This window comes from Rhinolophus hipposideros (assembly GCF_964194185.1).
Source record: "Rhinolophus hipposideros genome assembly, chromosome: 14".
NCBI lineage: Eukaryota > Metazoa > Chordata > Mammalia > Chiroptera > Rhinolophidae > Rhinolophus > Rhinolophus hipposideros.
The window spans coordinates 30,186,950-30,213,923 of NC_138060.1; the positions used below are offsets into that span (position 1 = coordinate 30,186,950).

Genomic DNA, 26,974 nt, shown 5'->3' on the forward strand with positions numbered 1-26,974 from the left:
CATTCACATGTACAGAGAGGATCGACTGGGGTTTTTGTAATCCTGGCTAAAGAAGAAAATGACTGCTCACTTCTTGATACAAAACCCTCCCTAAATGCAAAAGCAAACTACCCCAAGAAACCCTTTTCGCCTAGCAAAAATCTGACAATTTGACAACAAAATCTGTTAGCGTAGAAGCAAACACTATCATTCATTGCTTCTGGGGCGATCCTAGGGAGAGAAACGGAGCCATGTCTAGCAAAAGTTCAGTAAGTATTTGCCCTTTGACACACCAATTCCACCTCCAGGAATCCATCCACAAAATACACTCAGAAAAATATATAAAAAGACTTAACTTGTTAATTGCAAAACATTATTTGTTCCAGCAAAAGACAGGAAATAAGCCATGTGTCCATCAGGAAGGGACTGGTTCAGTAAACAATGGCACAGCCACACAATGGAGCTCTATGCCACTGTGAAGGGAAGGAAGGAGCTCTCCCTGGATCGCTGCGAGTGATCTCTAGCATGTTTTATTAAATTAAAAAGAAAAGGTATATAGTTTGCTACCATTTATCTAAGAAAGGAAAAGTATGACTATATAACACTTATATATATTTTTAATGAAAGGATAAATCCTAAAATAAAACAGACATATCCACCCATGGCAGTGTATGACACTTGTTTGGATCCTGATCCAAACAAAGTGAAAAATAAAAAGGATGAAATAAGTGAGCACTTTCTGGATATTTGATGATATTAAGGAATTAATATTATTGTTTTTTAGTTTTGACCATGGCGTTGTCTTATTTCCTTTTGGTGAGACTTTATCTTTCAGAGATACTTCTGGAAGTGTTTCCAGATGAAATGATATAATGTCTGTTATTTGCCTCAAATAATTTTGAAAGTGGGAGTGGGTAGGGATATAGAGGAAACAAGATTGGCCATGGATTAATAATTATTGAAGCTGGTGATGAATCCCTGGGACTTCAATATACAACTCTATGTTTCTCTAGGCTTAAAATTTTCTGTAATAAAATAGTTAAGGAAGAGAGAGAGAGAGAGAGAGAGAGAGAGAGAGAGGAGAGAGAAAAGGAAAAGGAAGAAAGGGAGAGAGGGAAGGAGGGAAGGAGGGTGGGGGAGCCATGGTGTGTCATTTGACATTTGCATCAAAAGAAGAGATTCCTCTGTTGGCCTTGGTACCCTCAGCCCCTGTGGCCTCGTGACAAGCCCTCTCATTCCCTGACATGGTAGACACAGGAAGGTCGCTTTATTGGGCCACTCTCGTTCTTTCAGACATTAACCTCACAGGTGGCATGGTGACAGCTCAGGAATTAGAGCAGGGTGTTTCCCCGTAACTCTAGAACATATTTGAACACTGGAAACGAGAAGATTTTACACGTTTCCAAAGGAAAATGAGCCCTTGAGAAGAGAAGCAAGGATGTGGTGTTAGGTGAGGAAGTTTTTCTTTATAAGCACAAGGCCAGAGTACAAGGCCACCTGTCCCCTGTTAGGAGACTGGAGTCTCTGGGTATGTGAGACGTCACGCAGAAGATGGGGATGAGGCTTGAAGGCACATTCCTGCCCCAGCAGCCTGTAAGGAGCATGTTGGGTGGGGGAGCCTCTGGGTTTGCACCAGGGCTCTCTGCTCCAACCCCATTGCCCTCAGGAAGCTCTGCTGGCCCAACCACTGGGGACCCTGGGCAAGGTGCTTAACCTCTCAGTGATAGAGATAGGACCGCCCACCTCAGGATGATGGGCAATTGAGAAATCATTTCATGGAGGTGGTTCCCTGAACTCTAATTTATACCCACGGAACACACTGATCCACTTAAGAATAAGCCAGCACATCTCATCAGTTCTTCTGAACTCAACCCTCGCCAGGAGCCCACCCTCGGGTCCTTGGCTGTCTCCTACCTCCCTACCCCCCAACCCAGGATTGCTCACTGTGCCTGTCGCCAGCCTCGGGGTGGTTCCCCACTAGGCTGGTTCCCCTTCTTCATAGTCTTGATGGTCCTTTGGGATTGGTTTGGGATTTCTGCTGCTTTTCTTTAAGGCTAATGAATGAAGCAAGCCCATTAGGATATACTAGAGTGTTTATCTCTCCTCCTCCTCCTCTTAATCATTAACAATCCTGCCCCCTTTTCCTCCTTTGTCTACCTATCTCTCCTCTCCTCTGGCCTATCCTCCTTCTTCCTAACCTCTCTGATCCTGGCTGTCCTCACCACCTCCAGCGAGCCCTCATTAATTGTCAACCCCACACAGATCCCCCTTTCTTCTTTACACACTCTCCTTAGTTGCTCTCTTTGCTTAACACATCCCAAATGATTACCCAGATGGACAGGAGAGGAGCTCCAAAAAAACACTGATTAATGGATTAAATCAAGCATGACAGAGTGGGCTGAGCTAGGATAATCGTGATGATACCTAATGCTTCCACAACACTTCCACAGAGAGCTTTCCACTTCAATTCATGAATTGACCTTACGGCTCCAGAAGGGGGGCAGAAGCCAGCACCCTTCTTTTCTTTGCCTTTACTCTAACTTCCAAGGCTCCTCAAACAGCAGTGTATCTAGAGCAGGACTCTGCCTGTTCTCCTTTGCTTCTCACCACCTTGAGAAGTAAGTAGTCGGAGTGTCCCCATTTTATAGATTTGGGAACTGAGGCACAGATTGAATCAACAACTTACCCAAGATCGCTCAGCTAGACAGTGACAATCGTCTTCCAACCAAGCATTCTGCCTCTAAAGCCTACCCTCACAACCAGCTCCCAGCTGCAAGTAACAGCACAGCCAGGATAGGCTACCTGGGAGAGCCCTACTGAGAGTAGGCTGAGCTGCTGGGGGACTAGACAAAGGCAGACAGGAGTGAGGCAAAACCAGGCTGAGATAAGTGCCATGTGCCCAGCTGGCCTGTTCAGCAGAAGCCGGGTCAGCAAGAGATGTCCAAAGTGGCCAGAGGAGGGAGGAGGGGCCAGATACTGGTTCTTTGGGATGGACGGGGAGAAGTGGAGGCGTGGGGAAAGGGGCAAACGTCTGCCAGAAGGCCAGAACCGACATGCTCAGGCCATCAGTTGTTCACACAGGCTCTGGCTCTGTGTCTCTCTCTAGCCAGCCCAGGGCTCATCTCAGGAGACAGCCTGTCCTGGCCCTGTCCAGCCTGGAGGTGCGAGAAGAAACCCCTGTAACTCAGGCAGGTGGCTGGGTGGGTCTTGGCCTGGTGTGGGTTCTCTAAGGCATCTGATGGAGGCCAGCACAGCGCCTGGGCTTCCCTTACTGGAATGGAGATGGAGCCACAGGCTAAAACAGTGAACTGGCCATTCCTTGGTCACCCCCAACTAGTCTAAATTCCTCTCCCTGCTCTCCTGCGCCATCCAGTGGTGATCCACTCACCAATCCTCCCAGGGCATTTCACAATGTCTGGAGACATCTTTGTGGGAGGTACCACTGGGATCCAGTGGGTCGAAGCCAGAGACAGGGCTACACATCCTACAATACATAGGACAGCTCCCCACACCCACAACAAAGAATTATGTGACCCAAGATGGCAACAGTGGCAAGGCTGAGAAACCTGGTGTAGGGCAAGGTGGGTAAGAGGGGCTGAAATCCAAGCCACTCCCTGGGATGAAGCTGCCCCGGCCCTTAGGAAGAGGCATCCTCTCCTAACTCAGCCAGGTGCAGAGTAAGGACTAACATGGTGGGGGTGGGGAGCCATGGTAGTGCTATAGGGAAAAGAGAATGTGCCTGCTGTCACCTGGGCTGTGTGATTTGTGCAAAAAAGCAATTTCAAAGAGATACTTAGTTTTTAATAGAGGGTCAAAAAGTCAACCCACACGATTGTGTCATCTCCTTGCTGGCGAAGACAGACGTTTTAAATCACTATGACTTACCCCCTAGGTGGGAAATGAGATGTGATCAAAGATTTTCATTGCAGTACTGTTTCTCATAGCAAAGGATCAGAAACAACACAAATGTCCATCAAAGGGAGAAAAGCTGGATAAACAATGGAATATCCTGCAAAAGAATGAGGATACTTTCTCTGTATGGATATGGAAAGGTCTCCAGAATATATTAAGTGGAAAAAAGCAAAACAGTGGAGTACCGCGCTGTCATTGGGTGACAGGGGAGGGGAAAAAATCAGCAGGATGTTAATAATTGCTTATATTTGCATGAAACAGTGGGTCTCGAACTTGACTGCATCAGAACTGCCCAGAGGGCCTTTTTGGCCATACTTTCAACAACATCAACCTTGCTTTTATTTGGAGAAGGGAAGTGGAGAGTGCCCAGATTTGACATGCCCAGCTTTCCCGACCCTGGGCGCCTACCAGCCTGGCCACCAGCGCAGGCTTTAGACAAAGACCTGTGAGGGCCTCTTTGCCTAATCGCTCCAGCAACCCGAGAGACTGTTTCCTCACCCTCGAGGGGCCGCTGACGGTGAGAAGTTCACGGCTTTGGAAGGAATCCGGCAGGAACAGAAGAGTTGGGGGCAACAAGGCAACGCCCACGCCTCCATCTCTTGAAAGCGAACTGAAGGTCTCAGTGCAGTGGCCGCGAGCCGGGGACAAACCTAGCCCTCGAGGTCCCCCGCCCCCGCCCCCGCCCCCCGCCCCGCCCCCGCCCCGCCCCCGCCCCCACCCCCCTGCCCCGCCCCCGCCCCGCCCCCGCCCCCGCCCCCGCCGCGGGGGGAGGGGCGATCGCTACAATGGATCCTCCCGCGGGCTTTGTGTGCGCTCGGAATCCAGCTGGCGCCGCCCGGGGGAGCCCCCTGCCCCTGGAGCGCCCACGTTTCCGGGCCGCCCACCAGCCGGGTCGCGTCAGTAGCCGCCGCCCCAGCGGAGCCAACAGCTGCTCCCTCCTGCTTCGTGGCCACCCGGCCCCATCGCCCCCCGAAATGCCGGTCGACTTCACCGGGTATTGGAAGATGCTGGCTAACGAGAATTTCGAGGAGTACCTGCGCGCGCTGGGTAAGCCGCTGCCCGCTGCTCTCGGCCGGGGGCACCGGCCGCACCCCCGAGGGCCCCTCCCCCGAGCCCGCCCGCTCAGCCCGGGCAGCAGAAGGAGCGTCCGCGGCCACACGGTTGTTAGGGTTCATTGGTGGTAAATGCCTGCTAGTTGGCTGTAGACGTGGATAATTTCATTAGGAAAGGGGGCTTTGGTTTGCTAGCCCTTGTTTATAAAGGGTTAGCATAAGAGCAGAAAACTTTGTTGCAAAATAAAAAAGAAGAAAGAAAGAAAGAAAAGAAAAAGGCACAGACTAGCTAAGCGCAGAGACAGCGCTACGTGAGAAGGGAACCCCAACTTGGGTCCAGATCGTGTTTAACAGGGAAGCAGACCCCTGAGGCCCCTCTACCTTGGGAACAGTTCTCTTGAGTTTTCTGGCCAACTGTCTGCCCCTCTCTGTCTGGGCACCTCTGCAGATGTCAATGTCGCCTTGCGCAAAATCGCCAACTTGCTGAAGCCAGACAAAGAGATCGTGCAGGAGGGCGACCATATGATCATACGCACGCTGAGCACTTTTAGGAACTACATCATGGACTTCCAGGTTGGGAAGGAGTTTGAGGAGGATCTGACCGGCATAGATGACCGCAAGTGCATGGTGAGGATTTGGGTACACCCTGGCATCGCCCACCCAGGGTGCCTAACCAAAGGCTGGGCTAGTTCGTTCATTTGAGAAGGGGATCGAGGACTGTTGTGTTCTCAGGGACCAGCGATTTGGGCACTCCCAGCCCCCAAGGTAGGCAGTACCCATTCATCAAGCATCCCTCTTTGTCGAAACCAGGTGGTAATAGTCATGAAAGCTGCGGTTTGTTGAGTCTCTACTGTGTCCTGACACTGAGCCAGGTGCTTTATACACTTGACTCCACCTAATCCCCTTACTAGCCTTTGAGGGAGGTATGAGTACGCCCATTTAACAGATGAGCAAACAGTCTCAAAGAGATGAAGGAACATGCCCAGAGTAGCACAGCTAGGGAGGGGCTGGGCTGGAATTCCAGGCATGTCTGTTGACTCTGCTGACTGCACTCTGGGCTGGTGAAGGCCAGCCTGAAGGTAGGAAGGAAGAAACCAGGGAGCTCTCTTTTGAAGTGTAAACTTCCTATCTGATCTAGCATGAAGCTACTCTAGGAAGCAAGGGACACCACAATCCCTGCCAGCAGCCTTCTGATCTGCCTCTCTTGGTCCCCAAACTGGGATTCGCTTCTGGCCACCCCTTCCCTACCCTATCCACCACTGCCAGCTGAGCTTCCTTTGAACCTTGGAGGCAGCACCTACTCAGGAGGGCAATTTCCCTGCAGCCCAAGCCAGAGGAAGTAGCAGTGGACAGGGGAGAGGAGCCAGCTCTCTCTTCCAAGGGTAGGAAGCTGATGACAGGGAGACCCCAATTAGTTCTGCAGGCCGACTCCAGAAGCTCAGCCCCAGGCCTCCATCAGCATTCTCAGGTCACGGGGAGGTCAGCATGCTCCTGCTCTCCCTTTCACTGTCTTGGGTCCAGGTCTAGTTTATGCTCATCAATGAGGCCCTTGCCCTCCCCTCCCTGTTCCGCCATTTACCAGGGGTCTGCTGTATGCCCTGCCAGTTATTTTACACCACAGCCCAGTGAGGAAGGGATTAGTCACCCCGTGTGGTGCAATAACAGGCTCCACCGGGGAAGGAACTTGCAAGAGATGGGATTTGAACCCTAGGTCTTTAGACTTTGACGCCTGTGCCCCTGCTCTCTGCTAGGCTTCTCTCTGCTGGTAGCCTTTGCAGAAGCCAGCTGGTTGAGGTTTGTTAGGACTGTGGTTGAGGAGTGCTGATGTCTGGGAATAAGAAGCCCCAGGCTCGGATGACTCATCCGTCTCTTATTGATTCATCTGAAGGCAGTCAGGAGTTAGTGTCTGAGCCTGCTCTTTGGAATGATGGCGAAAGAGGGGTAGCAGCAGGAAGTATCCTTTGAGAGGCCACTAGTGGGAGAAAACACTATTGTTGTTGGGAAATGTCAGGTTGTGACTTTAAAAGGCCCCAGGTCTCTTAATCTGCCCAGAGGCTCAGAGTGGAAAAGGTCTGCCTTGGTGAGGTGGGGACCCTGCCTTTCGGATCACTGTCCAAGATCTGCTCCCTGGCCTGCTGCATGGAATTGCCCTGTAAGAATAGACATCCCCAGCTTACTTTTGGGGTACTCACACAACACATCACACATCTCTGTTTATTTTGGGTCACCCACAACCTCTGGAATGTATTGGCTTGTACTTGACTAGTTATCTTTGCTCTTTCATTCCCTCCCTCATGCATTAATGCATAAAACATTTATTGATCACCTAGTAATACTAGCTAATAACTCATCAAGTGCTTACTATGCACCAGGTACCATTCACATTTTATTTAACTCACTTCATCTTCACAACACCATTTTCAGCCCCATGTTACAGATAAATGCAAGGTAGGACTTCATGCCCTTGGGGAAGTGCAGTAAATGGCAGAGAAAGGATTTGAATTTGGTCCATCAGCTCCAGACTACCTGCTGTAAGCATTGCACAGTACCTACCACTTTCCTCACAAGCTAGTCACTGCACCAGCGGCAGGAAAATAGTCAAGCACATCACAATCCCTGGTGTTCAGGAAGTCACAGTCTCTGGTAGAGACAGACACACAGACAGCCTGAATGCAGTGAGATCAGTGGAGACAAAGGGAAGTGCCCAGAAGAGGGGAATCCAGAAGTTCTCAAGGAGGACACTTCTGTACTTGATTATAAAAGAAAAGGGGATGGAAGGGAGCAGGTGGCCACCTTCAATTATCAACCCAGTGTTAGGACAGTGGTAGGTTAATCAGGTGTGGGAACCCAGCATCTGGCAAACTAGATGAAATCAGGCCGGACTCATGGTCACCCTTAATGTCCCACGATTCAGTACATGGCCACTCACTTACCTTGCTGTTGCTTATTGTGGGAGAGACGGCCCCTCTGCTCGGGCCTTCCCTTGACCCCCTGCCTTGCCTTTCTCTCCTGGCTGCCCATAGTGAAGAGCATGGCTGTAGGGGTGTTAGGATAACAGAATTATAGCAACTGTCCAGCCTGCAGCTTGAGTGGAGGGAGCTGCATGCCAAAATGCCATGCTGGCTGAGGTCTCTAGGCCTTCAGGGGACCTGAGCAAGTGGCTGCCAAAGACAACTTCCCCACCACCCCTTCTCTGTACGCTCTGCACCCGCCAGCCCCTGGGAGGAAGCCCGTTTGTTCTCAGCATCAGGTTGTTTCATTTTAATGTGGTTTTCCCAACACATTCCAAGAGTCTCGTTTCTCACTGGAATCATTCATTCATCTGTTTTCTGTATTCCTCTCTTGCTCCTACAAGCATTTCAAGATGCTTGCTCTCTCTTTGCAGCCTCTGTGTGTTACTGAGATGAATAGCACGAGAGTCCTGCCTTCACAAAGTTCAGCATAGTGAGGGAGACAGAACAAAGCAGCCAATCATACGGTGACGGTATGATAGGGGAAGGACAGACAGAGATGGAACCACTCCTGGGTCTGGGAGGTCAGGGCGAGTTCCCACAGGAAGTGGAGTCTGAGCTGGGACTTGAAGGATAGACAGGAAGTAGCCAGGCAAACAGGAAGGGTACAGAAAGCAGGCCAAGGGCAAGAGAACAGCATGTGGTAAATGCTATTTCGGACATGTCCCAAACCAGGCCCCGGGCTCAGAGTGGGGACACAGAGGCAGCAAGGCCTCCTGGAGCACTCAGGCCAGTGGAGGAGACAGACACATCTTCAGGCCATTACTGCGCAGTGTTGTGATGGAAGCACAGTGGGCTGAGGAGCACAGGGCTAGGGGAACAGGTGGGGGAACAGTGGTCGTGGAAGCTTCCCCAGAGGAGGTGGCATCTGAGCAGTACAAATAAGAATTAGGGCAGATGTAGGGAAAGGATAAAAGCTTTCCAGGCAGAGGGAATTGTGTGCACAAAGGCCCCGCAGTCAGAAAAGGCCTGGTTGGGAGGAGGTTTCGAGAGGTGACAGGTGCTGTCTACAAGACTTCAATGGATGGGGGCAGCCGGTTAGCTCAGTTGGTTAGAGTGCAGTGCTCTTATCAACAAGGTTGCTATTTCGATCCCCCCATGGGCCACTGTGAGCTGCGCCCTCCACAACTAGATTAAAACAACTACTTGACTTGGAGCTGATGGGTCCTGGAAAAAAAACACTTAAACTTAAAAAAAAAAAAAAAAAGCCTTCAGTGGAGTAGAGTACAAAATGTGGCCAAGGGAGAGAGAGAGAGAGGAGAGTGAAGAGGACCTGGTAGTCAGCTCCAATGTGACCCTGGCAGGCCAAAGGGAGCCCTGGCTGGGAGAGGCTTCACCAAAGCTGACATTCCTCTCTGAGGCTTCCGGGCTCAGAGATCTCTGACCCTGCCTGTCTTCCACGGGAACACAGATAAGGTTCCCAGCCAGAGGGTGAAATCCGGCCTGCAGATGTGTTTTGTTTGGCCTGTGCAATGTTTGAAAAATTTCAGAGCCAGTTGCCAAACATTGTAAGATTTCATTAAAAAAAACAACAAGAAACATATTTCTGGCTGTTCTTAAAAAAAAAAAAAATCAAGATGCTAAAAATGCTGGTTGTCTGATTCTTCTTGTGCTATGTGGCTTCCTAGGACACTGTCACAGTTGCTGTGTTTAGATGGGACATTCCCCAGTTTAACTCAGTCTTCACCCCACCCTGTTACCTGAAGTCAAGGGTCAGCTGGCCCATCATCACTGTTTACGCTGTGGTTTCTTTAGAGCAGTGGTTCCCAAAGTGGAGGCCAGCGGCAGCGGCATCGTAAGAACATATTAGAAGCACAGATCCTCCGGCCACACCCCCGCCCACTGAATCAGAAACTCTGGGAGTGAGGCCAGCAGTCTGGGTTTCAGTATGCCCGCCATGAGGCTCTGATGCAACTGAAGTTTGCGAACCACTGCTCTAGAGTAAAGAAACATCTCTCTGTACGTGCATCTCTGTAAAACCAGGTGTAGAGAGCCACATGCCACTGGCCCGTTTAGTCCATCGTCCTACCCCTCTGGACAGACATTGCATTCCGTGCCCAGAACCACCTGAAATGGGTCTGCGGTCTCTCTCCAGGCTGAGGCGTGGAGGGATTCAGGTCTGTGTAGCCCAGGATCACTCAGCTCACATTTCCAGTCTGTTCTATTCAGATTTTACATGACCCTCAAGCAGCAGGGGCTGTCATGTTGGTGGAAATGTATAGACTGGACTTGGCTTTTCTCCACTGCCTCCTGCATGCCTTTATCCGTTCAGATGAAATCTCTGGCCCCGTTTGAAACCAATATCCTTTATTGAATCTAGCAGGTGTAGATTTTGGCAGGGTGGGGGACCTAGAAAAAGGAAGGTGCTCCTCAACTTCAAAACCTGTTCCCCACTCCTGGGCCAGCGAATGCCCCGGAATGAGAAATGACTGGGTTCTTTGTTCCCAACTCCCCCTAGCATGAGCAGCTTTTGTGGGAGAAGACAGCCTCAGCTAGGAATCATAGCCGTGAGCCTGACTCTGCGTGGAGGTGGCAGAGGGGCCATTTGTCACCCCACCATGGACTCTGGGTCAGGTTTGCCCTGGAGGAGGCAGCTTTGTTCACTCAGGAGCCTGGCGTCTCCCGTCCTGGCTGAGGCCTCAGCTCTGAACTTAGGATGACCCCTTCCACAGAGCCTGCCTTCTGCTTCCAGTCCTCCGCCCCTCTGTGGAGTTCTTTGTTTTTATTGTAAAAGGGAAAAAAATTCAAATAGCAAAGGAGAGAGTGGACTAAAAAGGAAAGGACCCCTTCCCTCTCTTGGCCTGATTCCCACTTCCCAGAGGTTATTACTCTTAGTGTTTCTGGAGGATCTGTCTGAAATCTACCTCAAATATATACAAAAGCTATCGATCTATTATTGATCAGTTAACTAGTCAATATCTCTAAAGCCAGAAAGGGAGGAAGGGAAGGGAATGGGAGGGGAGGGAAGGGAAGGGAAGGGAAGGGAAGGGAAGGGAAAGGAAGGGAAGGGAAGAAGATCGACTCCTCTACATAATTTTTTTTTTTTTTTTTACTCAGTGGTATTTCTTAAGCATCTTTCCATATCAGCACTTACAGATTTTCTGAATTCTTTTTAAACCATCTATGTTTTCTTCCCTTCTCTCCCTGACTTCGTTACTCCTTCTGTCTATCCGTCCATCCATTCATATATGAAATCCATCAAACTGCTGCTAACACTTTGGTTTAAACTCTTCCCATCTTGTAGATCCCATTCTTGACTCATTAAAGATATTTTTTGGTTCTTATTTTAAAAAGTACAATGCCAATGGCAAAATTACCTCCCTGGGCTGCAGAGCTGAGAATGCCGTCAGATTTGGCAGCCTTCTGGGAGCTGTCCCTGCCCAGATCAGCCACTCAGCATTCGCCTGGGTCCTTTCCAGGATGGAAACACAGAGTCTCTTTCATGTCTTAGCTAAAGTTCTCCGACCTCTGAAATCTGTGTCAGCAGCATGCTTTTGAGGATTACTAAAAGAAGAATTAAAGCAACCCAAATACAATTCACAAAATAGCTTTCAAGAATCACACTGGTTTCTTAGATTTTGTTTTTGGTTTAGCCCGAACGAAGGAAAATAATGTACTAAATCCCTACTAAGTGCCATGTCTGCACCAAATGATTTTAGCACTTTTTCTCTTTTGGTCCCCACAACAACTGTTCTATAGGTATCGTTATACCCACTTTACAGATAAGAATCTGACGCTCAGAGAGGTTAAGAACCTTTGTAACCCAAGGTCACCCAGCCATCTGGTGACAGATTCTAGACAGTGGAGCCCACACCTTTGTATCTCCAGTGCCCAGCGGGGCTCCGGTGTGTTTATCAAATGAATCTTAGTAAAAATAAATAGCAGAACCTCAATATAAGTGGTAGCCATTCATCAAATCACTGCAAGATCTACTTGCCATTGCAATTGCCAAGTTTATTGGGTATTTCCCATGTGCTAGGAATTCTGAGCACTTTCCATGCATTCATTTTTTTATTCTTCACAATTCTATGATATCAATGCCAAAATTCTTCCTATATTATATATTAAGAAAATGAAAGGCAGAACAGATATCTCTTGTCTGAGATCAGGTAGATGGTGGAACCAGGATTTGGATCCTGGCAATCTGACTCTAGATCGTTACCAGAGAGAGATGGAATCCTTGTTAAGGTAAGGGGTTGAAGCTCTGGATTAATTTCTCTGTGAGGCTCTTGCAATCTCAAATGCAGAGTCCCGCAATGAAGTAGTGGTGTCATGGGATGGAATCGTCAAATGCAAGGGAGTGAAGTTGGTTTACGTTCCAGCTGCCCGACCTTGGAGGCTACTTTGCTGGCCAAGAACCCAGCTTTCAGGGCTGCAGACTCATTAGCCCATTTTGCAGATGAAGAAATGGAGACTCATTGCTCAGGGTCACCCAGCTAAAAAGAGGTGGGCATAGATTGGAGCTCAGGCCTGCCTCTAGGCAAGGCTGTCATTGGGTCTCTCCTGAATGCCCAGCTCAGGCAGGTGAACTGCCGTCCGGTGGCTGAACCAGACCCAGGCCCACAGCCTGCCAGGTGCTATGCCATGGTGATGGCGTCCGTGGCAGCAAGATGTTCTTGTGGGAACAGTAGGTAGACCGTGGGTTCAGAGTTAGGCAGAAGGGGGTTTAAACCATGAGTGATTTTCTCGCTGTGTGGCCCTGGGCGTGATGACTAAGCCTCCAGGCCTCAGAAAATAGGGCCAGCATCGCTCCAGTGGGTAATACAATTCAATAAGGCTAATCTATGGAAGAATAAACACCCACATTGCCTGGGATATTTTGTCTAAAAAAAAAAAAAAAAAAAGAAAAGAAAGAAAGAAAGAAAAGAAGAAATGGATGTTCATTCCCTGAAAAATTACAAGAAAATCCCTAGAATATTTTTTTGCCATTCATTCATTCACTCATTCATTCATTCAACAAATGGTAATGTGCATTTTCTCCCCATCGATTATAATGTGGGGGCTGGTATCCTGCGGTGACTAAAGGATCCCAGACCCCAAGGAGCTCTCTGTCAACAGCTCCTGACCTGCTCACTCTCCCCCGATGACTAAACTAACATCTCTTATCTCTTGGGAGTTCTCTATTTCTGTTCACCTTGAAAGATAAAAAAAACAGAGGCTAGTGGCTCCTCGGAAATGAGGAGGCCCCCAGTGGACTCTGCCTTTCAGAGCCCCCCCACCCCCAGCACTCTCTGGCAGGACAGCCACTCCCTTATCACCCCTCCCTGTGGACCTGATAATCCTTGCACTGGCCTCAGTAGCAGAGCCAGTTCTGCCTGCCAGATCAGCAAATATCTGGATTTTCCATCGCACCCGCGTTTAGCTGGTTGGAGCCACAAATTTGTGGCAAATTCCACCAGGATTCCTGGTGGAGATAATAGGATCACTGTCATCTTTAGCATCCTAACCACATGTACTGAATGCTCACTGTGTGCCAGGCAGGATAGTAAACAGAACATGGGTCATAGCACGGTGATTTCCTAAACCTCCTGGAGCAGTTACGCTTCTCCCACTTCTATAGATGTGAAGACTGAGGTCTTAAGGTCACCCAGCCATTGAGTGGGGAGATGAGATGTGACTCTAGAGCAGGGGTGTCCAAACTTCTTTCAACGTTTTTCACCAAGGGCCATATGCGGTAAAATACACAAACAGCCGGGCCACTCACTCGAGGTGATGTACGTATTGCCTCACCTGGTTTATTTAAGAAGAACTAAATATATCTTTGGAATTTGCTGCGGGCCAATAAAAAATGAATTGCGGCCTGCAGTTGGCCCGCGGGCCGCAGTTTGGACACCCCTGCTCTAGAGCCCATGTTCTTGTCTCCTGCGCTCTGCGGTTCCCTGATGTACGCTAACCCTTGAAGGAGCAGCAGGATTTTGCAGCATGGTTCTATGCAAGGAAACAATATTCAGCAATTGTGGGCTCCACACCTGCACACCGGCCTTGGGTGCTGAAAATAGGCAGGTAAGTTGAAGACCCTGCTCTCCAGAGCTCACTATGGGAAAAGACAAGGAGACAGAATTCCAGCACAACGGGGAGTGCTGGGTAGGGGGAGGTGATGGTAGTTATGCAGGTATGGGAAGGCACGTCATCAGGCTCTAAAGTGGGGACAGAGGTCCAGCGGGGCAGGCTTCCTGGAGGAGGTGATACTGGAAGTAATACTGAAATCGACACCCAAAACACCATGAGAGTGAGGTTAAGAGGTAGAAAGTGGAAAAGAGGCACGAGGGACTCCCATGCAGAGGGAACAGCCTGGAAAGATGCAGGGAGGTCAGGGCTTATGTGAGAGTGGCTTCTAAATGGGCTGAACTCTCCTGACATGATCCTGTCCATGGAGCCTGACCCTGCACCTCCAACCTCAGAATTTACTGGGGGGATCACTTTCACAGTCTTGCTTCTTCCTCAACTTCACATATTTGTGGCCCTCCGGCTGGGTGGGGTGCCCATCACACAGCCCAGCACAGAACAAGGTGGGGTGGATGCCAGTTTACATGTCCGCCTTCCCTCCAGGCTGAGTGGCAGGCAGAGCCTGGGTCCAGCCCAGCCTTGGGGCCACCATCAGTGCGGGGCCCCTCGAATGACGGGGTACAGTTCCACAGGATCCCTGGGGCCATTTCCAGCCCGTTCCCCTTTTCCCCATCCAGAACCGGGGTCTTATGGGGCCTTGAGCTCTCTGACAGTTTCTTGTTTTAAAATTGATTCTGGGCACTTTCTTAAATGTTTATGGAATTTTAAAAAATGACATGTCAAGTTGCGTCTTAGCATTTTGTCATTTTGTTTGTCTTAAGAATGTACCGTTCGCTGGCAGCCTCTTCGTGGTATTAGAGTTGCATTCTTCCATGCCCACAGAGGCCTCACTGTGGCTTTACTGGTTTGTAGTAGTTGCTTTTAACAGCTTTTATGTCCCTAATTACTCGTTCACATTTTAAGGCCTTATTAATTTAGTTTTAATCTGCTTTTAGAGTGACTTGGCTTTCGCCCCTGATTGTGCTGGTTTTAGATAATTGCCAGCCTCCTAGGAATGGATCAGAAGAAGAGGAGCCGGCCTATCCCATCACGCAGCAGCCTGGCCTTGTGGCTCGTGCACTTCTCAGCTAGAAAGAACTAGGTTTGTGTGGTGGCTCAGCTCCTAACCTCTAGGTGCCTTGGGCTAGTTACTTAACTCAGCCTCATTTTTATCAGCTCTAAAGCTTGAAGGTCAAGTGAAACATTAAGGAATCCTCCCAGCACAATACCAAGCATTTCCAGGTTCTCTGTTACCTTTCCTGCCCTTCCCATCCACTCATTTAATACAAGCACCAGAGGTTGAGGATCTCCTTATTGTCCCAGGAACCTTCCAAGGGTGAAACACACTTTAAAATCAAACTCCAGGAAGTTTGGCCAATTTGCATCATTTAGCGATTCATATCATGTTTAGAAAGTGTCCAGTCACTCTGGTTTTTCATCTCCCCCACCCCACTCCCGAGCCCCCACCCAGATGTAAAGAGCACAGGCTTTGGAGTCAGACCTGGGTCAATCCTGGCTCTGGCTTTTGCAGGCAGAATCACCATGGGCAAGACCTGCCTTCTTAAGACCTAGCTCTGGAACCACAGATGACAAGATTCAGTCCCAGCCCTCCAGGAGGTGGTCCATAAGCAGAGGGCCTCCTAGAACTGGGTGGGGCAAGGATGGAGGGATGAGTGACTGATCGGTCCCCTGCTCGCTGGAGTGGGTGTCTGGGCATGTGGGAGCTGTAACGAATGTCACAAATTTTTAGCAGCCAACTTGAATCCTACTAGTTGTAGTTTATGCCAGGTCACTGCCAAGAGATTGGTCTGTTTAGAGAGAATGGTCTATCACTCACAGTACAGGTCACCTGCCCAAAGTAGGGGGACCTTGAGATTTGCCTGGGACATACTTCCTCAGGCCATGTGCGGGAGCCAGGTTTTCTGTGTCACTGGTCCCCATACAGCAATGCCAGCTGGGCTATCTAAATGGTCAGGGGAGCTAGATAATGACTTTTATTTTATTTATTATTTTTTAACTTTTTAAGTTTACTTTAAGTGTGTTTTTCCAGGATCCATCAGCTCCAAGTCAAGCAGTTGTTTCAATCTAGTTGTGGAGGGCACAGCTCACAGTGGTCCATGGAGGGATCAAACCGGTGACCTTGTTGTTACGAGCACCACGCTCTAACCAACTGATTGTGTTTCCCCGAAAATAAGACCTAGCTGGACAGTCAGCTCTAATGCGTCTTTAGGAGCAAAAATTAATATAAGACGCAGTGTTATTCTACTATAATATACGACTGGGTCTTACATAATATAAGACTGAGTCATATAATATAATATAATATATAATATAATATAATATTATAATATAATATTATATTATATAATATACCGGGTCCTTATAGTAATTTTTGCTCCAAAAGACGCATTAGAGCTGATTGTACAAGTATTTTATGTGTCCTAGGTCTTATTTTTGGGGAAACACGGTGAGCTAACCGGTTCCCCCTAGGTAATGGCTTTTAGAATGACAGTCCCTTGTCAGAGTGACGCAAAGCTGTCTTCATCCATCTGGTGGTGCATGTTATTCTGGAAAAGCTGTCGACAAGGCCAAAGTGTTCGAGGTTATTAGTTTTTAATAGAAAAGTTAGACCGGCTTGGCTTTACAGCCAGTTGCTCTGGACTCCAGCACATTTGCAGCCTTTTAGGTGGTCTGTGTGGTAAGAATTACTGTCAGGAAGGGAGCTGAGTATGGCATATTTCCTCCTTGTCCTTGGATTTGTCTCAGCTTCATTTCCAAGGTGGAGTCCCGAGCCCACGGGGGTGGAGGCCTGGAGCAGCCCTGCCCATCCCTGTGGTGTGCAGTGTCCACTCAGCCCCCAGAACACCTGCCTCCCTGTGCCACTTGAAAAGCATCAGGAATATCCTCTTGGCTGAAATCCCTCTCTTACACACTGGTTAAATTGATTAAGCCATGGTGAGTGTCCAAGCTAGAAAACTGGATTGAATAAACTCTTAAAGACCCATTCAGATGCGACATTCACAGGACAAGCTGAACCCTGTCCAGCGGAGGTAGCTGGCTGCTGCGTAGCACAGAGAGGTCCCAGAATCACCTCTTCTTGGGGGAAGGTTGCACAGTAGGTACCGTTAATCCCTCAGATGAGGGTCCTGAGGCTCAGAGAGGTCCATTCTCTTGGCCGGGGAAGGTTGTTATCAGAAGTTGTGTTCTGTGTCACAAGAAAACAAGTGGCCGTTATTTGTTACTCATTCTCCTTGCAACGTGGTTCCTTTCCTTCTTTCCTCTCATTTGTTTTGGGTGATCATCCTGCTCCCTGACGGACTCCCTTTTCTGTGCTTAGGACAAATCTGATCCCCTGGGCAATGGCTGGTTTATTCCCACAGGGTACAAAGCTGAAAAAGGAAGTCCATACTCACCACAAATGAATGTGGGATAGCGAGGTGGGAGAACTAAATCATGTTTTCGGAGCCATAACAGCTATCAGTGGGGAGTCTCCAAATAGATCTTCTGCTTGAACAGAGACTAATTAAATTTTAGGGGAAGTGAACTTTGTTGTGCTCCTGGGCGCCCAGCTCAGCAGGCAGCCTCTGCAAGGTCTCCTCTTGGAGCCAGGTCTCCTGGAAGGGAAGGAGTTTCTCAAACATTTAACCACAATGCCGAGCACATCCATCACTTCTTCATAAATCTCTGTGTCTCAATTACCATTACCTAATGCCTCATCTGCCAGCCCTGTGCATTTGATGTGTTTTTCTCTCATTCTCAGCACAACCTGGTAAGGTCAGCCCTTTGATTATTTAATGTGACACAACAAATTACCCCAAAAGTGAATAACGTAAAACAACAACCATTTATTCTCATGATTCCGTGGGTTGACTAGGCAGTTCCTCGGCTCCATGTGACTGCATTCAGTTGAAGGCTCTGTTGGGGGTCAGTTCTCCTGCAGTAACCGCACTTTCTCCTCCTCCAAGACTTCTCCACATGGCCTTTCTCTCCAGTAGAATAATCTAGACTTCCTCAGAGCACAGCAGCTCAGTTCTAAGAGGGAAGGGTTCCGAGAGGAGATGCTCCCAGCGTTCAAGTGCTTATGAAGGCCCTGCCTGCATTGTGCTGGCTAACGTCCCACATTGCCCAAAGCAAGTCACACAGCCAAGCCCAGAGTCCGTGTGATGCGGGGATGAATATCATGAAACAGTCTGCACAGTAGGTGCCGTTAATCCCTCAGAGGAGGGTCCTGAGGCTCAGAGAGGTCCGTTCTCTTGGCCGGTCATTCCACATCGCCATGGACAGAGGCGCAGGTCTGTGGACTCCAAGGAACATGTTCTTTGCTGACAACACTGGGTCAGCTGATGAGGTGGAGGCTGTACAGTGGGAGATGGGCAGGGGCGAGGAGCCCAGTGTACATGACGTCTGAGCTTCCAGGCCTCTTTAACCCAGAGGATGGCCCAGCAGATCTCCCTGGCCCACCTGGAGAGTGCACTCCCTGATGGTCCTGCCCAGCAGCTCAGAGCCTTGGGGCTGTGTGAGGCCACACGCAGCTCTGGGAGGCGTTGAAAACACGTTCCAGGCCACGGTCCCAGTTTTTAGTCTGGCCCTGTGGCCTCTTCTTCCCCCAGCCTTGTTCCTCTCCTGCTTTCACTCCAGGATGGCTTCTGCAGCACGGGCTTGCTTGTCCTTATTCACTATTGGGAATGCCTTCCCATTTTAAAAACTGGCTGACATTTCCTATGAGAATGAGGAGCCCTCCTGGGTACTGCAGCCTCTGTGCTTCCCCTGATCCCAGCACCTACCACACTGGGCACTTCTCCATCTGCCCTGCTCCGCAGTGACCTCTACAGGGCAAGGGGCCTTCAGGACCCAGCCCTGGCTCTCAGCACCCACACCCAGCAGAGACTGGATTGAGCAGAAGAGGTCCTCCTGGGGATTGCTCCAAGGCTTAGCGCGATGCTCATGGTTTTTCTGCAGCCCCCAAAGATTTTAGCAGACATCTGCTGGGGGTCCTGTCCTGGGCTGAAAAACAAGGGCACACTGAGTCAGGCAAGGCCCATGCTCCAGCCAAATTCTTTCCCTCACTAGCTGGGTGACACTGAGAAAGTCGGTTGACCTCTCTGAGCTCAGCTTCCCTGTTTATCCAATTCAGATGAGACTAGACTGTTTTGTCCGACTCATCAGGATCTTGAGATCGAGAATGTGCCTCCTTTGGAAACTACCATAGCCTTTCTGTGTTAGGGATCCTTCTTGTTAAGAGGTCTGATTTGTAGGGCTCTAAGAAAGGATTCTCTACTCTCAAAGAACCTCCAGCTCCTTGTATCCCTTTGTCTATCATGAGGCCTGAAATTCTGCCATCCGCTGTTCTTTGGGTAAGGTATGTGTATTATTTATATCCCACAGTTGCCAGGTAATCTAGAAAGGATGACACGTGAGCCTGGGTGCAAAGCCTGCTTCACCGACAATAAACGTGTGTCGTGCTCATTCTGATATTGGTGTTGGAAAGTACATAGGGGTGAGCTTTCTGGAGATGAAGCTGACAATACTTAATCAAAAGACTTAAAAATATGCACACTCTTGAATGCAACAATTGTTCCTCTGGAAATTTATTTTAAAGAAACAATGAGTTCAAAACTGTATATACAAGGAAGTCTTACTTCTAGAAGCACAGAATGACAAATAACTGACATGTCCAAGGATAGGTAATGGGCTAAGTAACAGTATGTGTGTGTACAGTGAACTACTTCCGGGACCAGCTCTGCAGACCTGTGACCAGTGCAGACTCACAGGGCCCCACGTTCAGAGGGGCCCTGCTGTCACCGTCATAAAATTCTTAATTTTTTTCCTAAAAGGAGCCCCTTATTTTCATTTTGTGCTGGGCCCCACAAATGATGTAGCCAATTTCCTGGATATCATGTAACAAAATGATGCTTAGGGAGAATATTTATGGAAGTGGAAAATTGCTTCTATTAAACGAAAAAACCATAAATAGTGCAATCCTAATTTTTTAAAAACAGAAATATATATATGTATATATATTTTGTATATATGTATATTTTGTATATATGTATATATATATTGTATATATGTAGACAAGTGGACACTTTGGTCAACGTTGCTCAAGCAGTAGTTCACCGTAATCAGAATGTCTGGACACTGATGGTAACCACTTTGAGCACCTCTTGTAATTGCAGGAATCAAACGTGACTTGTATTCATCTTTTGTTATCAGTATATATTGAGTATTACAATTTTAATATTTTTTTCTTTCTTAAAATGTGTATACATTTTTTTGGCACCCCCAGTATATATATATATATATATATATATATATATATATATATATATACACACACACACACACACACATACGTATATATACGTATATATGTGTATGTACATACGTATATAAATACATATATATATCATTTCTATTACTAGACAGAAGTACACCAAAATGTTAAGAGTAATCTCTGAAGAAGTAAGATTACAGGTATTCTTTTTGTTACTGTGTTCTTCTTTGAGCATTTCTTGTTTTCATTGCAGACGGTGTGAATATGCTCATTGATTCTCATATTTCCGACAGAGGCAGAAGTGTGTGTATCGTGGCTGAGAAGCAGCAATTATCTCTTGGCCTCCAATTGAGTCTGGAGCCCTCAGTATGCACAGTAGACTTCTGGATAAACACATGAAGAGAAGTTTAGTTGATAATGAAGCCAAGTGTTCTTAGGAGCTCCTTGAAGTCAAGAACTGTCTGATTTCTTAGTCCCCTTTCCCCGTCACAGGCCTGGCATGTGATATCCAGTGACTGGACATCTTGTCTTATGGCCTGAAGTCATTAGTAGTCTTTACCCATAACACACCTTGTCAGATACTAACTTCATTATGTTCTGACTTGGAGGTGGGACCTTCTGTCTGGCTGGGGGCTGGACACATGCCCCGAGTGATCTCTGAACCAGGGAGAGGAGCCGCCCCCAACCCAAGTCCTCCCGTGCCCTGTCTCCTTCTGGGAACAGGCTCCAGGAGCAGAGGTCCGATTTATTCCTGTGCAAAGCTTGGAGAGACCCCAACTAGCTCCACCTGTCACTCTTGTGCTTGTGTTTCATTGCAGGCGTCATCCCAGCAGCAGAGGGCAGTAGTGATCAGCAAACCCAGGACAGAGACGGGTTGGGGAGGGAGGGGAAAGTGGTCCTCCTGTAATGAGTGTCCCCACTCACCCCACACCCATTTCCCAGATTTCTTCTTCTCTCCTACATCCTTATTTGGCTGTTGCTGACTGTCCCGACACAGCCGAGCAAGGCCGAGAACACAGGAACACAGAACATTACCTCTGTGAAGCCAGAGCCTCTGAGTGAATAGCCTCTGACAGATGGGAACACTGGGCCCAGAGAAGGGACTGGTTCAGAGTCAGACAGTGAATGAGGGGCCAACAGTGTTCTAACCACTACAGTGGGGAACCAGGGCTCATAATGTGAAATTGCCCCATATAGAAGGGCTGTTCAAAGGAAGGTGGGTGGCTACAAATAGGGGAGATACCCACTGCACCTGCACATACGTCCCATTGTAGACCAGGAACTCCGGGACTGTCTCCCATCTAAATTCCAACACTCTGAGCCCCATCTTTCTGGGTGGGCCCTTGCCGCTCCATTAAGGCCGATAGCGCCCATTGGCACAGGTGGGGCCTCCTCCGCTGTCTTCCCTCAGCACACTCAGCACCTAGCAGGGCACCCAGTGATCAGGGAAGATGTGAAGGCTCCAAGGAGGTGGGTGGGGGTGGTGGCGAGTACCAGCAGGGCAGGTGCTTCCTCCTATTTCTCTCGCAGTTCTCTGGAACCCTCCCACGTAGCTTCCTGAGCACGTCTCCTGAACGCGTCTGTGCTATCCTGTCTCTGTGCTTTATCTCATGGTGGTCCCCCGAGAACCCCTTTCCCCAGCACCACCTTTCCTCTGCTTCAGCTCCATTCTTCTGCCCTTCAAGGCCTAGCCCTGGCACCTCCTCTTCCCAGAACCTCCCTTCTCTGACTCTCTGGGCGCCTGCTGTAACTCATGACACTGAGCACCGAGGGAAATGTAGTCCAGTTAGGAGAGGGACGTCAGAGTCCCACAGCTCTGTGTTCTGACCTGGCTCTGCCATTGACCATCTGGATGAACTTGGCAAGTCCCTTAACCTGATCTTTAAAACAGAGATGCTAATCCATCCTCCCAGTGGACAGTCATGACGATTTAGAGATGGCACAAGGAGTGTCTGGAAGAGCTGCCATTCATTCCTGTAGTTGGTTATTTATATCTGAGATCATTCTCTAAGATGAACAGCTCTGTAACGGGAGGACTGGGGTCTGTTTTGTGTTAAAACCTTGCAAATGTTGAAAGAATGGATGGATGGATGGATGGATGGATGGATGGATGGATGGATGGATGATGGATGGATGGATGGATGGATGGATGGATGGATGGATGGATGAATTCTGGGGATAGGTAGAGAACTCTGTGAATTATGCCTCTCACCAGCAAGATGCAGGACAGCAGCCTTCACCCCACCCACACCCAGTGTGTGCTGAGCCCTCAAAACTCCTCCTCCCTTCCCAGCCCTATTTTCAACCATTACACTCAGAGCCCCACCCCAGTGACTTTTTCCTCTTCTGATTACCCTTTTAAATGAAATTTGTAAAGATTTCTGTAAATTGTAAAACTGATTTGCATATTTTCATGAGAGTAGTGATGGATAGGGAGTATTAGCCTGCAAATTTTCTACAATGAAATTGACGTGAGCACACCTGGATTGTCAAGGTTGGGGCTGCCCCTCCCCCAGCCTCGAGGAGCTGCTTACTCAAGACTAACAACTGTGTTTTTTTTTGCATGGCAGACCACAGTGAGCTGGGATGGGGACAAGCTCGAGTGTGTGCAGAAGGGTGAGAAGGAGGGACGTGGCTGGACCCAGTGGATTGAGGGTGATGAGCTGCATCTGGTAGGTTCCTGGGGTTAGGGGGACGTAGAGCAGGCCAGGCTGGGCCCCAGAGGCCCTGGTCACTGTTGAAGTCCCGATGGACCCTGAAAGGATGCCCCATACCTGGGCTTGGTTCCCCTCTGAAGTTTCTCTTCCAAGGGCCTGGAGAAAATGCTTGAGTGACTTTACAAACTGAGCTATGTGTTTTCAAGATCAAGACTGACCCAATCATCCATTCAGAGGGAGGAGGTGAGCAGGTGCCATGTGCTAATCCGCTAGGCACCAGCCATGGAGCTCAGTAAGCCCGTCTGCATTCCATATCTGCGTCTAGTTTCTCAGCAGGCCTATGGGTCAGTACGGTCGTGGTTCCTATTTTGAAGGTGAGGACATGAAAGTTCGCATCCAGGTCACACACATAGCTAGAGAGTGGCAGAACTAAATTTGATCCTAAATGATGTCTATTTCACCATACCAAATTGTGGCACACAAGAACTGAGGAGAATGCCCCAAGCTTCTCTACAACATGATCTCAACGATCTAGGTCCATTGAGGAGAAGCGTTTCTCAGCTTCAGTGTGGGCCCCACTCATCCGTCCTCCAGCCTGGGGCTTCTGGTCAAAGCCACTTCTACTCCATCTATTGTCTGGGGAAAGCAGGCACAAATCCAGAGTAGAGGCCTTAGCCTCTGGAAGGCCAAACTAAAGTGTGTCCCCTGAAAGGAGGCCTCCCATCACTCCTTCTGCCCCAGGTACTCCCCAACTACGTTCCTTCTGAGAAAGCAGCCTGGTCCGGGTGACCTGGGTTCTAACCCTGACTCACGGTGCCTTTGGGTAGGTGCCTTCCTTCCCTCGGCCTCATCTGCAAAATGCCATCCTACTACATAGAGGTTCTGCAAAGATCAGGGTCGGCAGGAGCTCTGGGATGGACCTGTGTGTTCTGAGAAGAGGCACAAAGGCATTATTTCAGAGGCAGCTTAGGATAACACAAAGAGCCCGGGCTGCGATGCCCGACCTTGAGCCTCTCCTCCATGGGCCTCTACTTCCTCAACTGGAGAGCAATGAGGGTAGATTATGTGATCTCCATTGGCCCTTTCAGCTCAATAGTTCTGTGGCTCTGTGCAAACCGGGGGCTGCAGGTCTCTTATTTGGCTGTCATCGGGCTTCAAATTTCTTTAGCCAACAATTTAAAAATTAGGAGATGCCACATAAATATGCTGATCTCCAGGCTCCTTAAAAAAAATAAATAAATAAAATAAAAGCTTGGAAGTTGTGACAACACTGTGCTGTCATTCCCACTGGCGGCCCTCAGCAGGGGCTGCCCTGTAGGCAGGGCAGGGGCTTTCTTGGTATATTTTATTACTACCTGGGCTCTTTCAATAATAGCAACTCCAGTACTCCACCCACTGGGGTACTGATATACTGGTCTAGCCTGGGCCCAGGAATTTTTCAAACACCCCAGGTAACTCCAACGTGCCGCTGAAGCTAGGAAACACCATACTAGTTTGCAACCCTAGTCTGCAGCGACCTATTGAGCCCTTGAGGAGTCGAGCCTGGTATCTGGATCTGATTTCTTCCCTGCCTGGGCACAGACTCTCCTGAGACCAGGCCTGAGGTTCTTAAAGCCTTTTGGCCCTTTGAGGAAGAAGGGAGACATCAGAGGGTCCTGTTGGTCAGCTCTGGGCCCCATCTGTTTCCCAACCAGCTCTGTCTGCAGGCCGTAGCAGAGACCAATCCCCACCTATCCAGTGAAGCTGACTTTCCAAGGAATAGTTATTTCAGACCAACTCTTGGGGAAAATAGCAGTCACTGGGTATTTTCAAAGTTCCTGGCCCTACATGCACTAAACCCCAAGGGTGGTCTTGCTCTAGCTAATGACAAGCATCTGTTTTGGTTTCAGGAGATGAGAGTGCAGGGAGTGGTCTGCAAGCAAGTATTCAAGAAGGTGCACTGAAGCCTGGGCAGACCTTGGTCTCGAGGAATGAGCGGCGTGAACGTGTAGGTCAGGAACCCCCTCTTTGCACAGCACGGGGCAGAAACGCCTAGCCACCCCCACGTGTCTGTCAGCAGTCTGTCTCTTGGCTTTGTCCCTTTTCCTTTTCTTAAAACGAAGCTATCCAATAAAAGTGATCACTGCTTCAGATGTCTGTTTTGGAAGCGCTTCAAAACCCCACTGTGCTCACTGGGCTTCTGAAGTCAGTTTCTCCTGATGCCACCCCTGCAGAGAAGGGAGAAATTTAGCCACTAAGTGCTCACAGATTTAGTCATGACATTATACCTGTGCAGTCTTTCCCCAGGACACAGGCTTGGACCAGGATGTGTGGCCTAACATTCAGTCACCTATGTACCTACCACATGACATGTCCAGTCAGGGCCAAAGTGCAGGGAGTGCCACAGAAGCAGAGAAGACGCCCTCCACACTGGGAAATTAGAGCCTAAGTAAAGGGATCCAACTGACAGAGATCTCCAGCTCTGCATGTACACATAGGAGATTTTCTAAAAATTACTTGTGAATGAAATGGAACTGGATCGACTCCTAAGACCAAAGCTAGAATGAGGGAACCTTAACCAGAGACAATTACCAATTGGATTTTATTTCAGAGGTGTCATGAACACAAAGTTCACCCACCCCAAAGCACCCCCACCTCATCTATGAGGTGGTGTAAAGCCTTCCTTTTCACAGTTATGGATGAGACTTAACTTGCAAATTCCTTCAGGAGAGGGAAACCTGCCTCATATCCACACTAAAATATAAATAATTGTTAGTTGTGCCTTTGCAGAAAGAAACAGGGAAACTGAAGGGTGAGTGAGCAGGTGGGAGGCCACTGGGAAAGGGAAGACTTACATCAGCATGAAGTCTGCCTGAGCTGTGCTCTGCCCCTTGGAATAATTACTGGTCTCTGCCACTAGATGATAGTAATGCCCTCCACCCAATATGTGGGCAGAGGCCAAGGATACTGCTAACCATTCTGCAGTGCACAGGGCAGCCCCCCACAACAAAGAATTATCCTGCCTAATATATCCAAAGTGACATAGTTGAGAAACCCTGCTTTAGACAAATGGAAGAAATGTTTAATATTTTTTATTATCAAATTCATTGCCCTAGCCAAACCAAGGAAATGAAAACCCAGAATTGCCTAAGATTGGGGAGACCCTCTCCCCTTTGTGGCCCTGGTCTCTGTCCCTGAGAGAACTCAAAAACAAAGGTTCTTGTAAAGACCATCCATTCATTCAGCACACAAATGTTTAATGAAGATCTATTGTGTGCCAGGCACTGAGCTAGTGTCACACCTGTTGGGCATCCAGGATGTCCCATCCCAGGTATTGAGACCCCCATCAGGCCACCGCCAATACAGAAATGCCTCTCCCAACAGTTCAGTTCTGATGGAGGACTCCAAGGTCTGGCCCTGTTAGTGTGAGTGTATGTGTGATGTAGGACTCATGGCTTCACCCGTGGGAGCCGCTGGTCCGTGGGAGACCCAACCCCACTCTGAATAGCTTGAATACCGGGACCTATTTTAGTGAGCAGTGGGGAGCCACAGGAGGTTCTTGAGCAGGAAAGTGGCCTGGTCTTTCAGCAGAACTAACCTGGCAGCCATTCTCTCAATAGTAACACAAGAAAAGGGCAATGAATACCAGTTGGAGCTTAGCTCAGGGCAATCACGTCGAATTCAAAATTCACGTCATATGAGACTAATCTTCCCAGAGAAGTATATGTAAAGTGGGAGGGATGTTTCTAATTGTGCCTAAATCTGGAACCACAGAAGCAGACCTCTGGTTTTATTGATGCTTTCCGTTTGCTCAGCACCAGCTCCAGTATTTTGCAGGGGGCCTGCTCCCGAATTTGGCAGCAGCATGTGTCAGCTTGTTCAGCCTTCTCTGTGGCTTTTAGCACCTCTCAACTCCAGTCCAAAGTCATTGGTGTTAGCTCCATTTTTGGAACACTACTGCAAACTCCACCACTTAACGGGACATTTGGATACCGTTGTTACAGGATATAGAAAAGATTTTCAATTATAGCAACAGTGTCTGATAACATGGCAACAACACTGTGA

General features: G+C 48.8%; 1 protein-coding gene across 1 annotated transcript; it reads left to right on the forward strand.

Annotated features, from left to right (window-relative positions):
* The first annotated feature begins 4,657 nt into the window (after positions 1 to 4,657).
* Positions 4,658 to 25,060, forward strand: RBP1 (retinol binding protein 1). Its single transcript, XM_081072177.1, has 4 exons — positions 4,658 to 4,938; positions 5,392 to 5,570; positions 22,844 to 22,945; positions 24,820 to 25,060. Exons 1-4 carry the CDS (start codon positions 4,677 to 4,679, stop codon positions 24,871 to 24,873), a joined length of 597 nt encoding a protein of 198 aa, XP_080928303.1. The 5' UTR covers positions 4,658 to 4,676; the 3' UTR covers positions 24,874 to 25,060.
* The last annotated feature ends 1,914 nt before the right edge of the window (positions 25,061 to 26,974 follow it).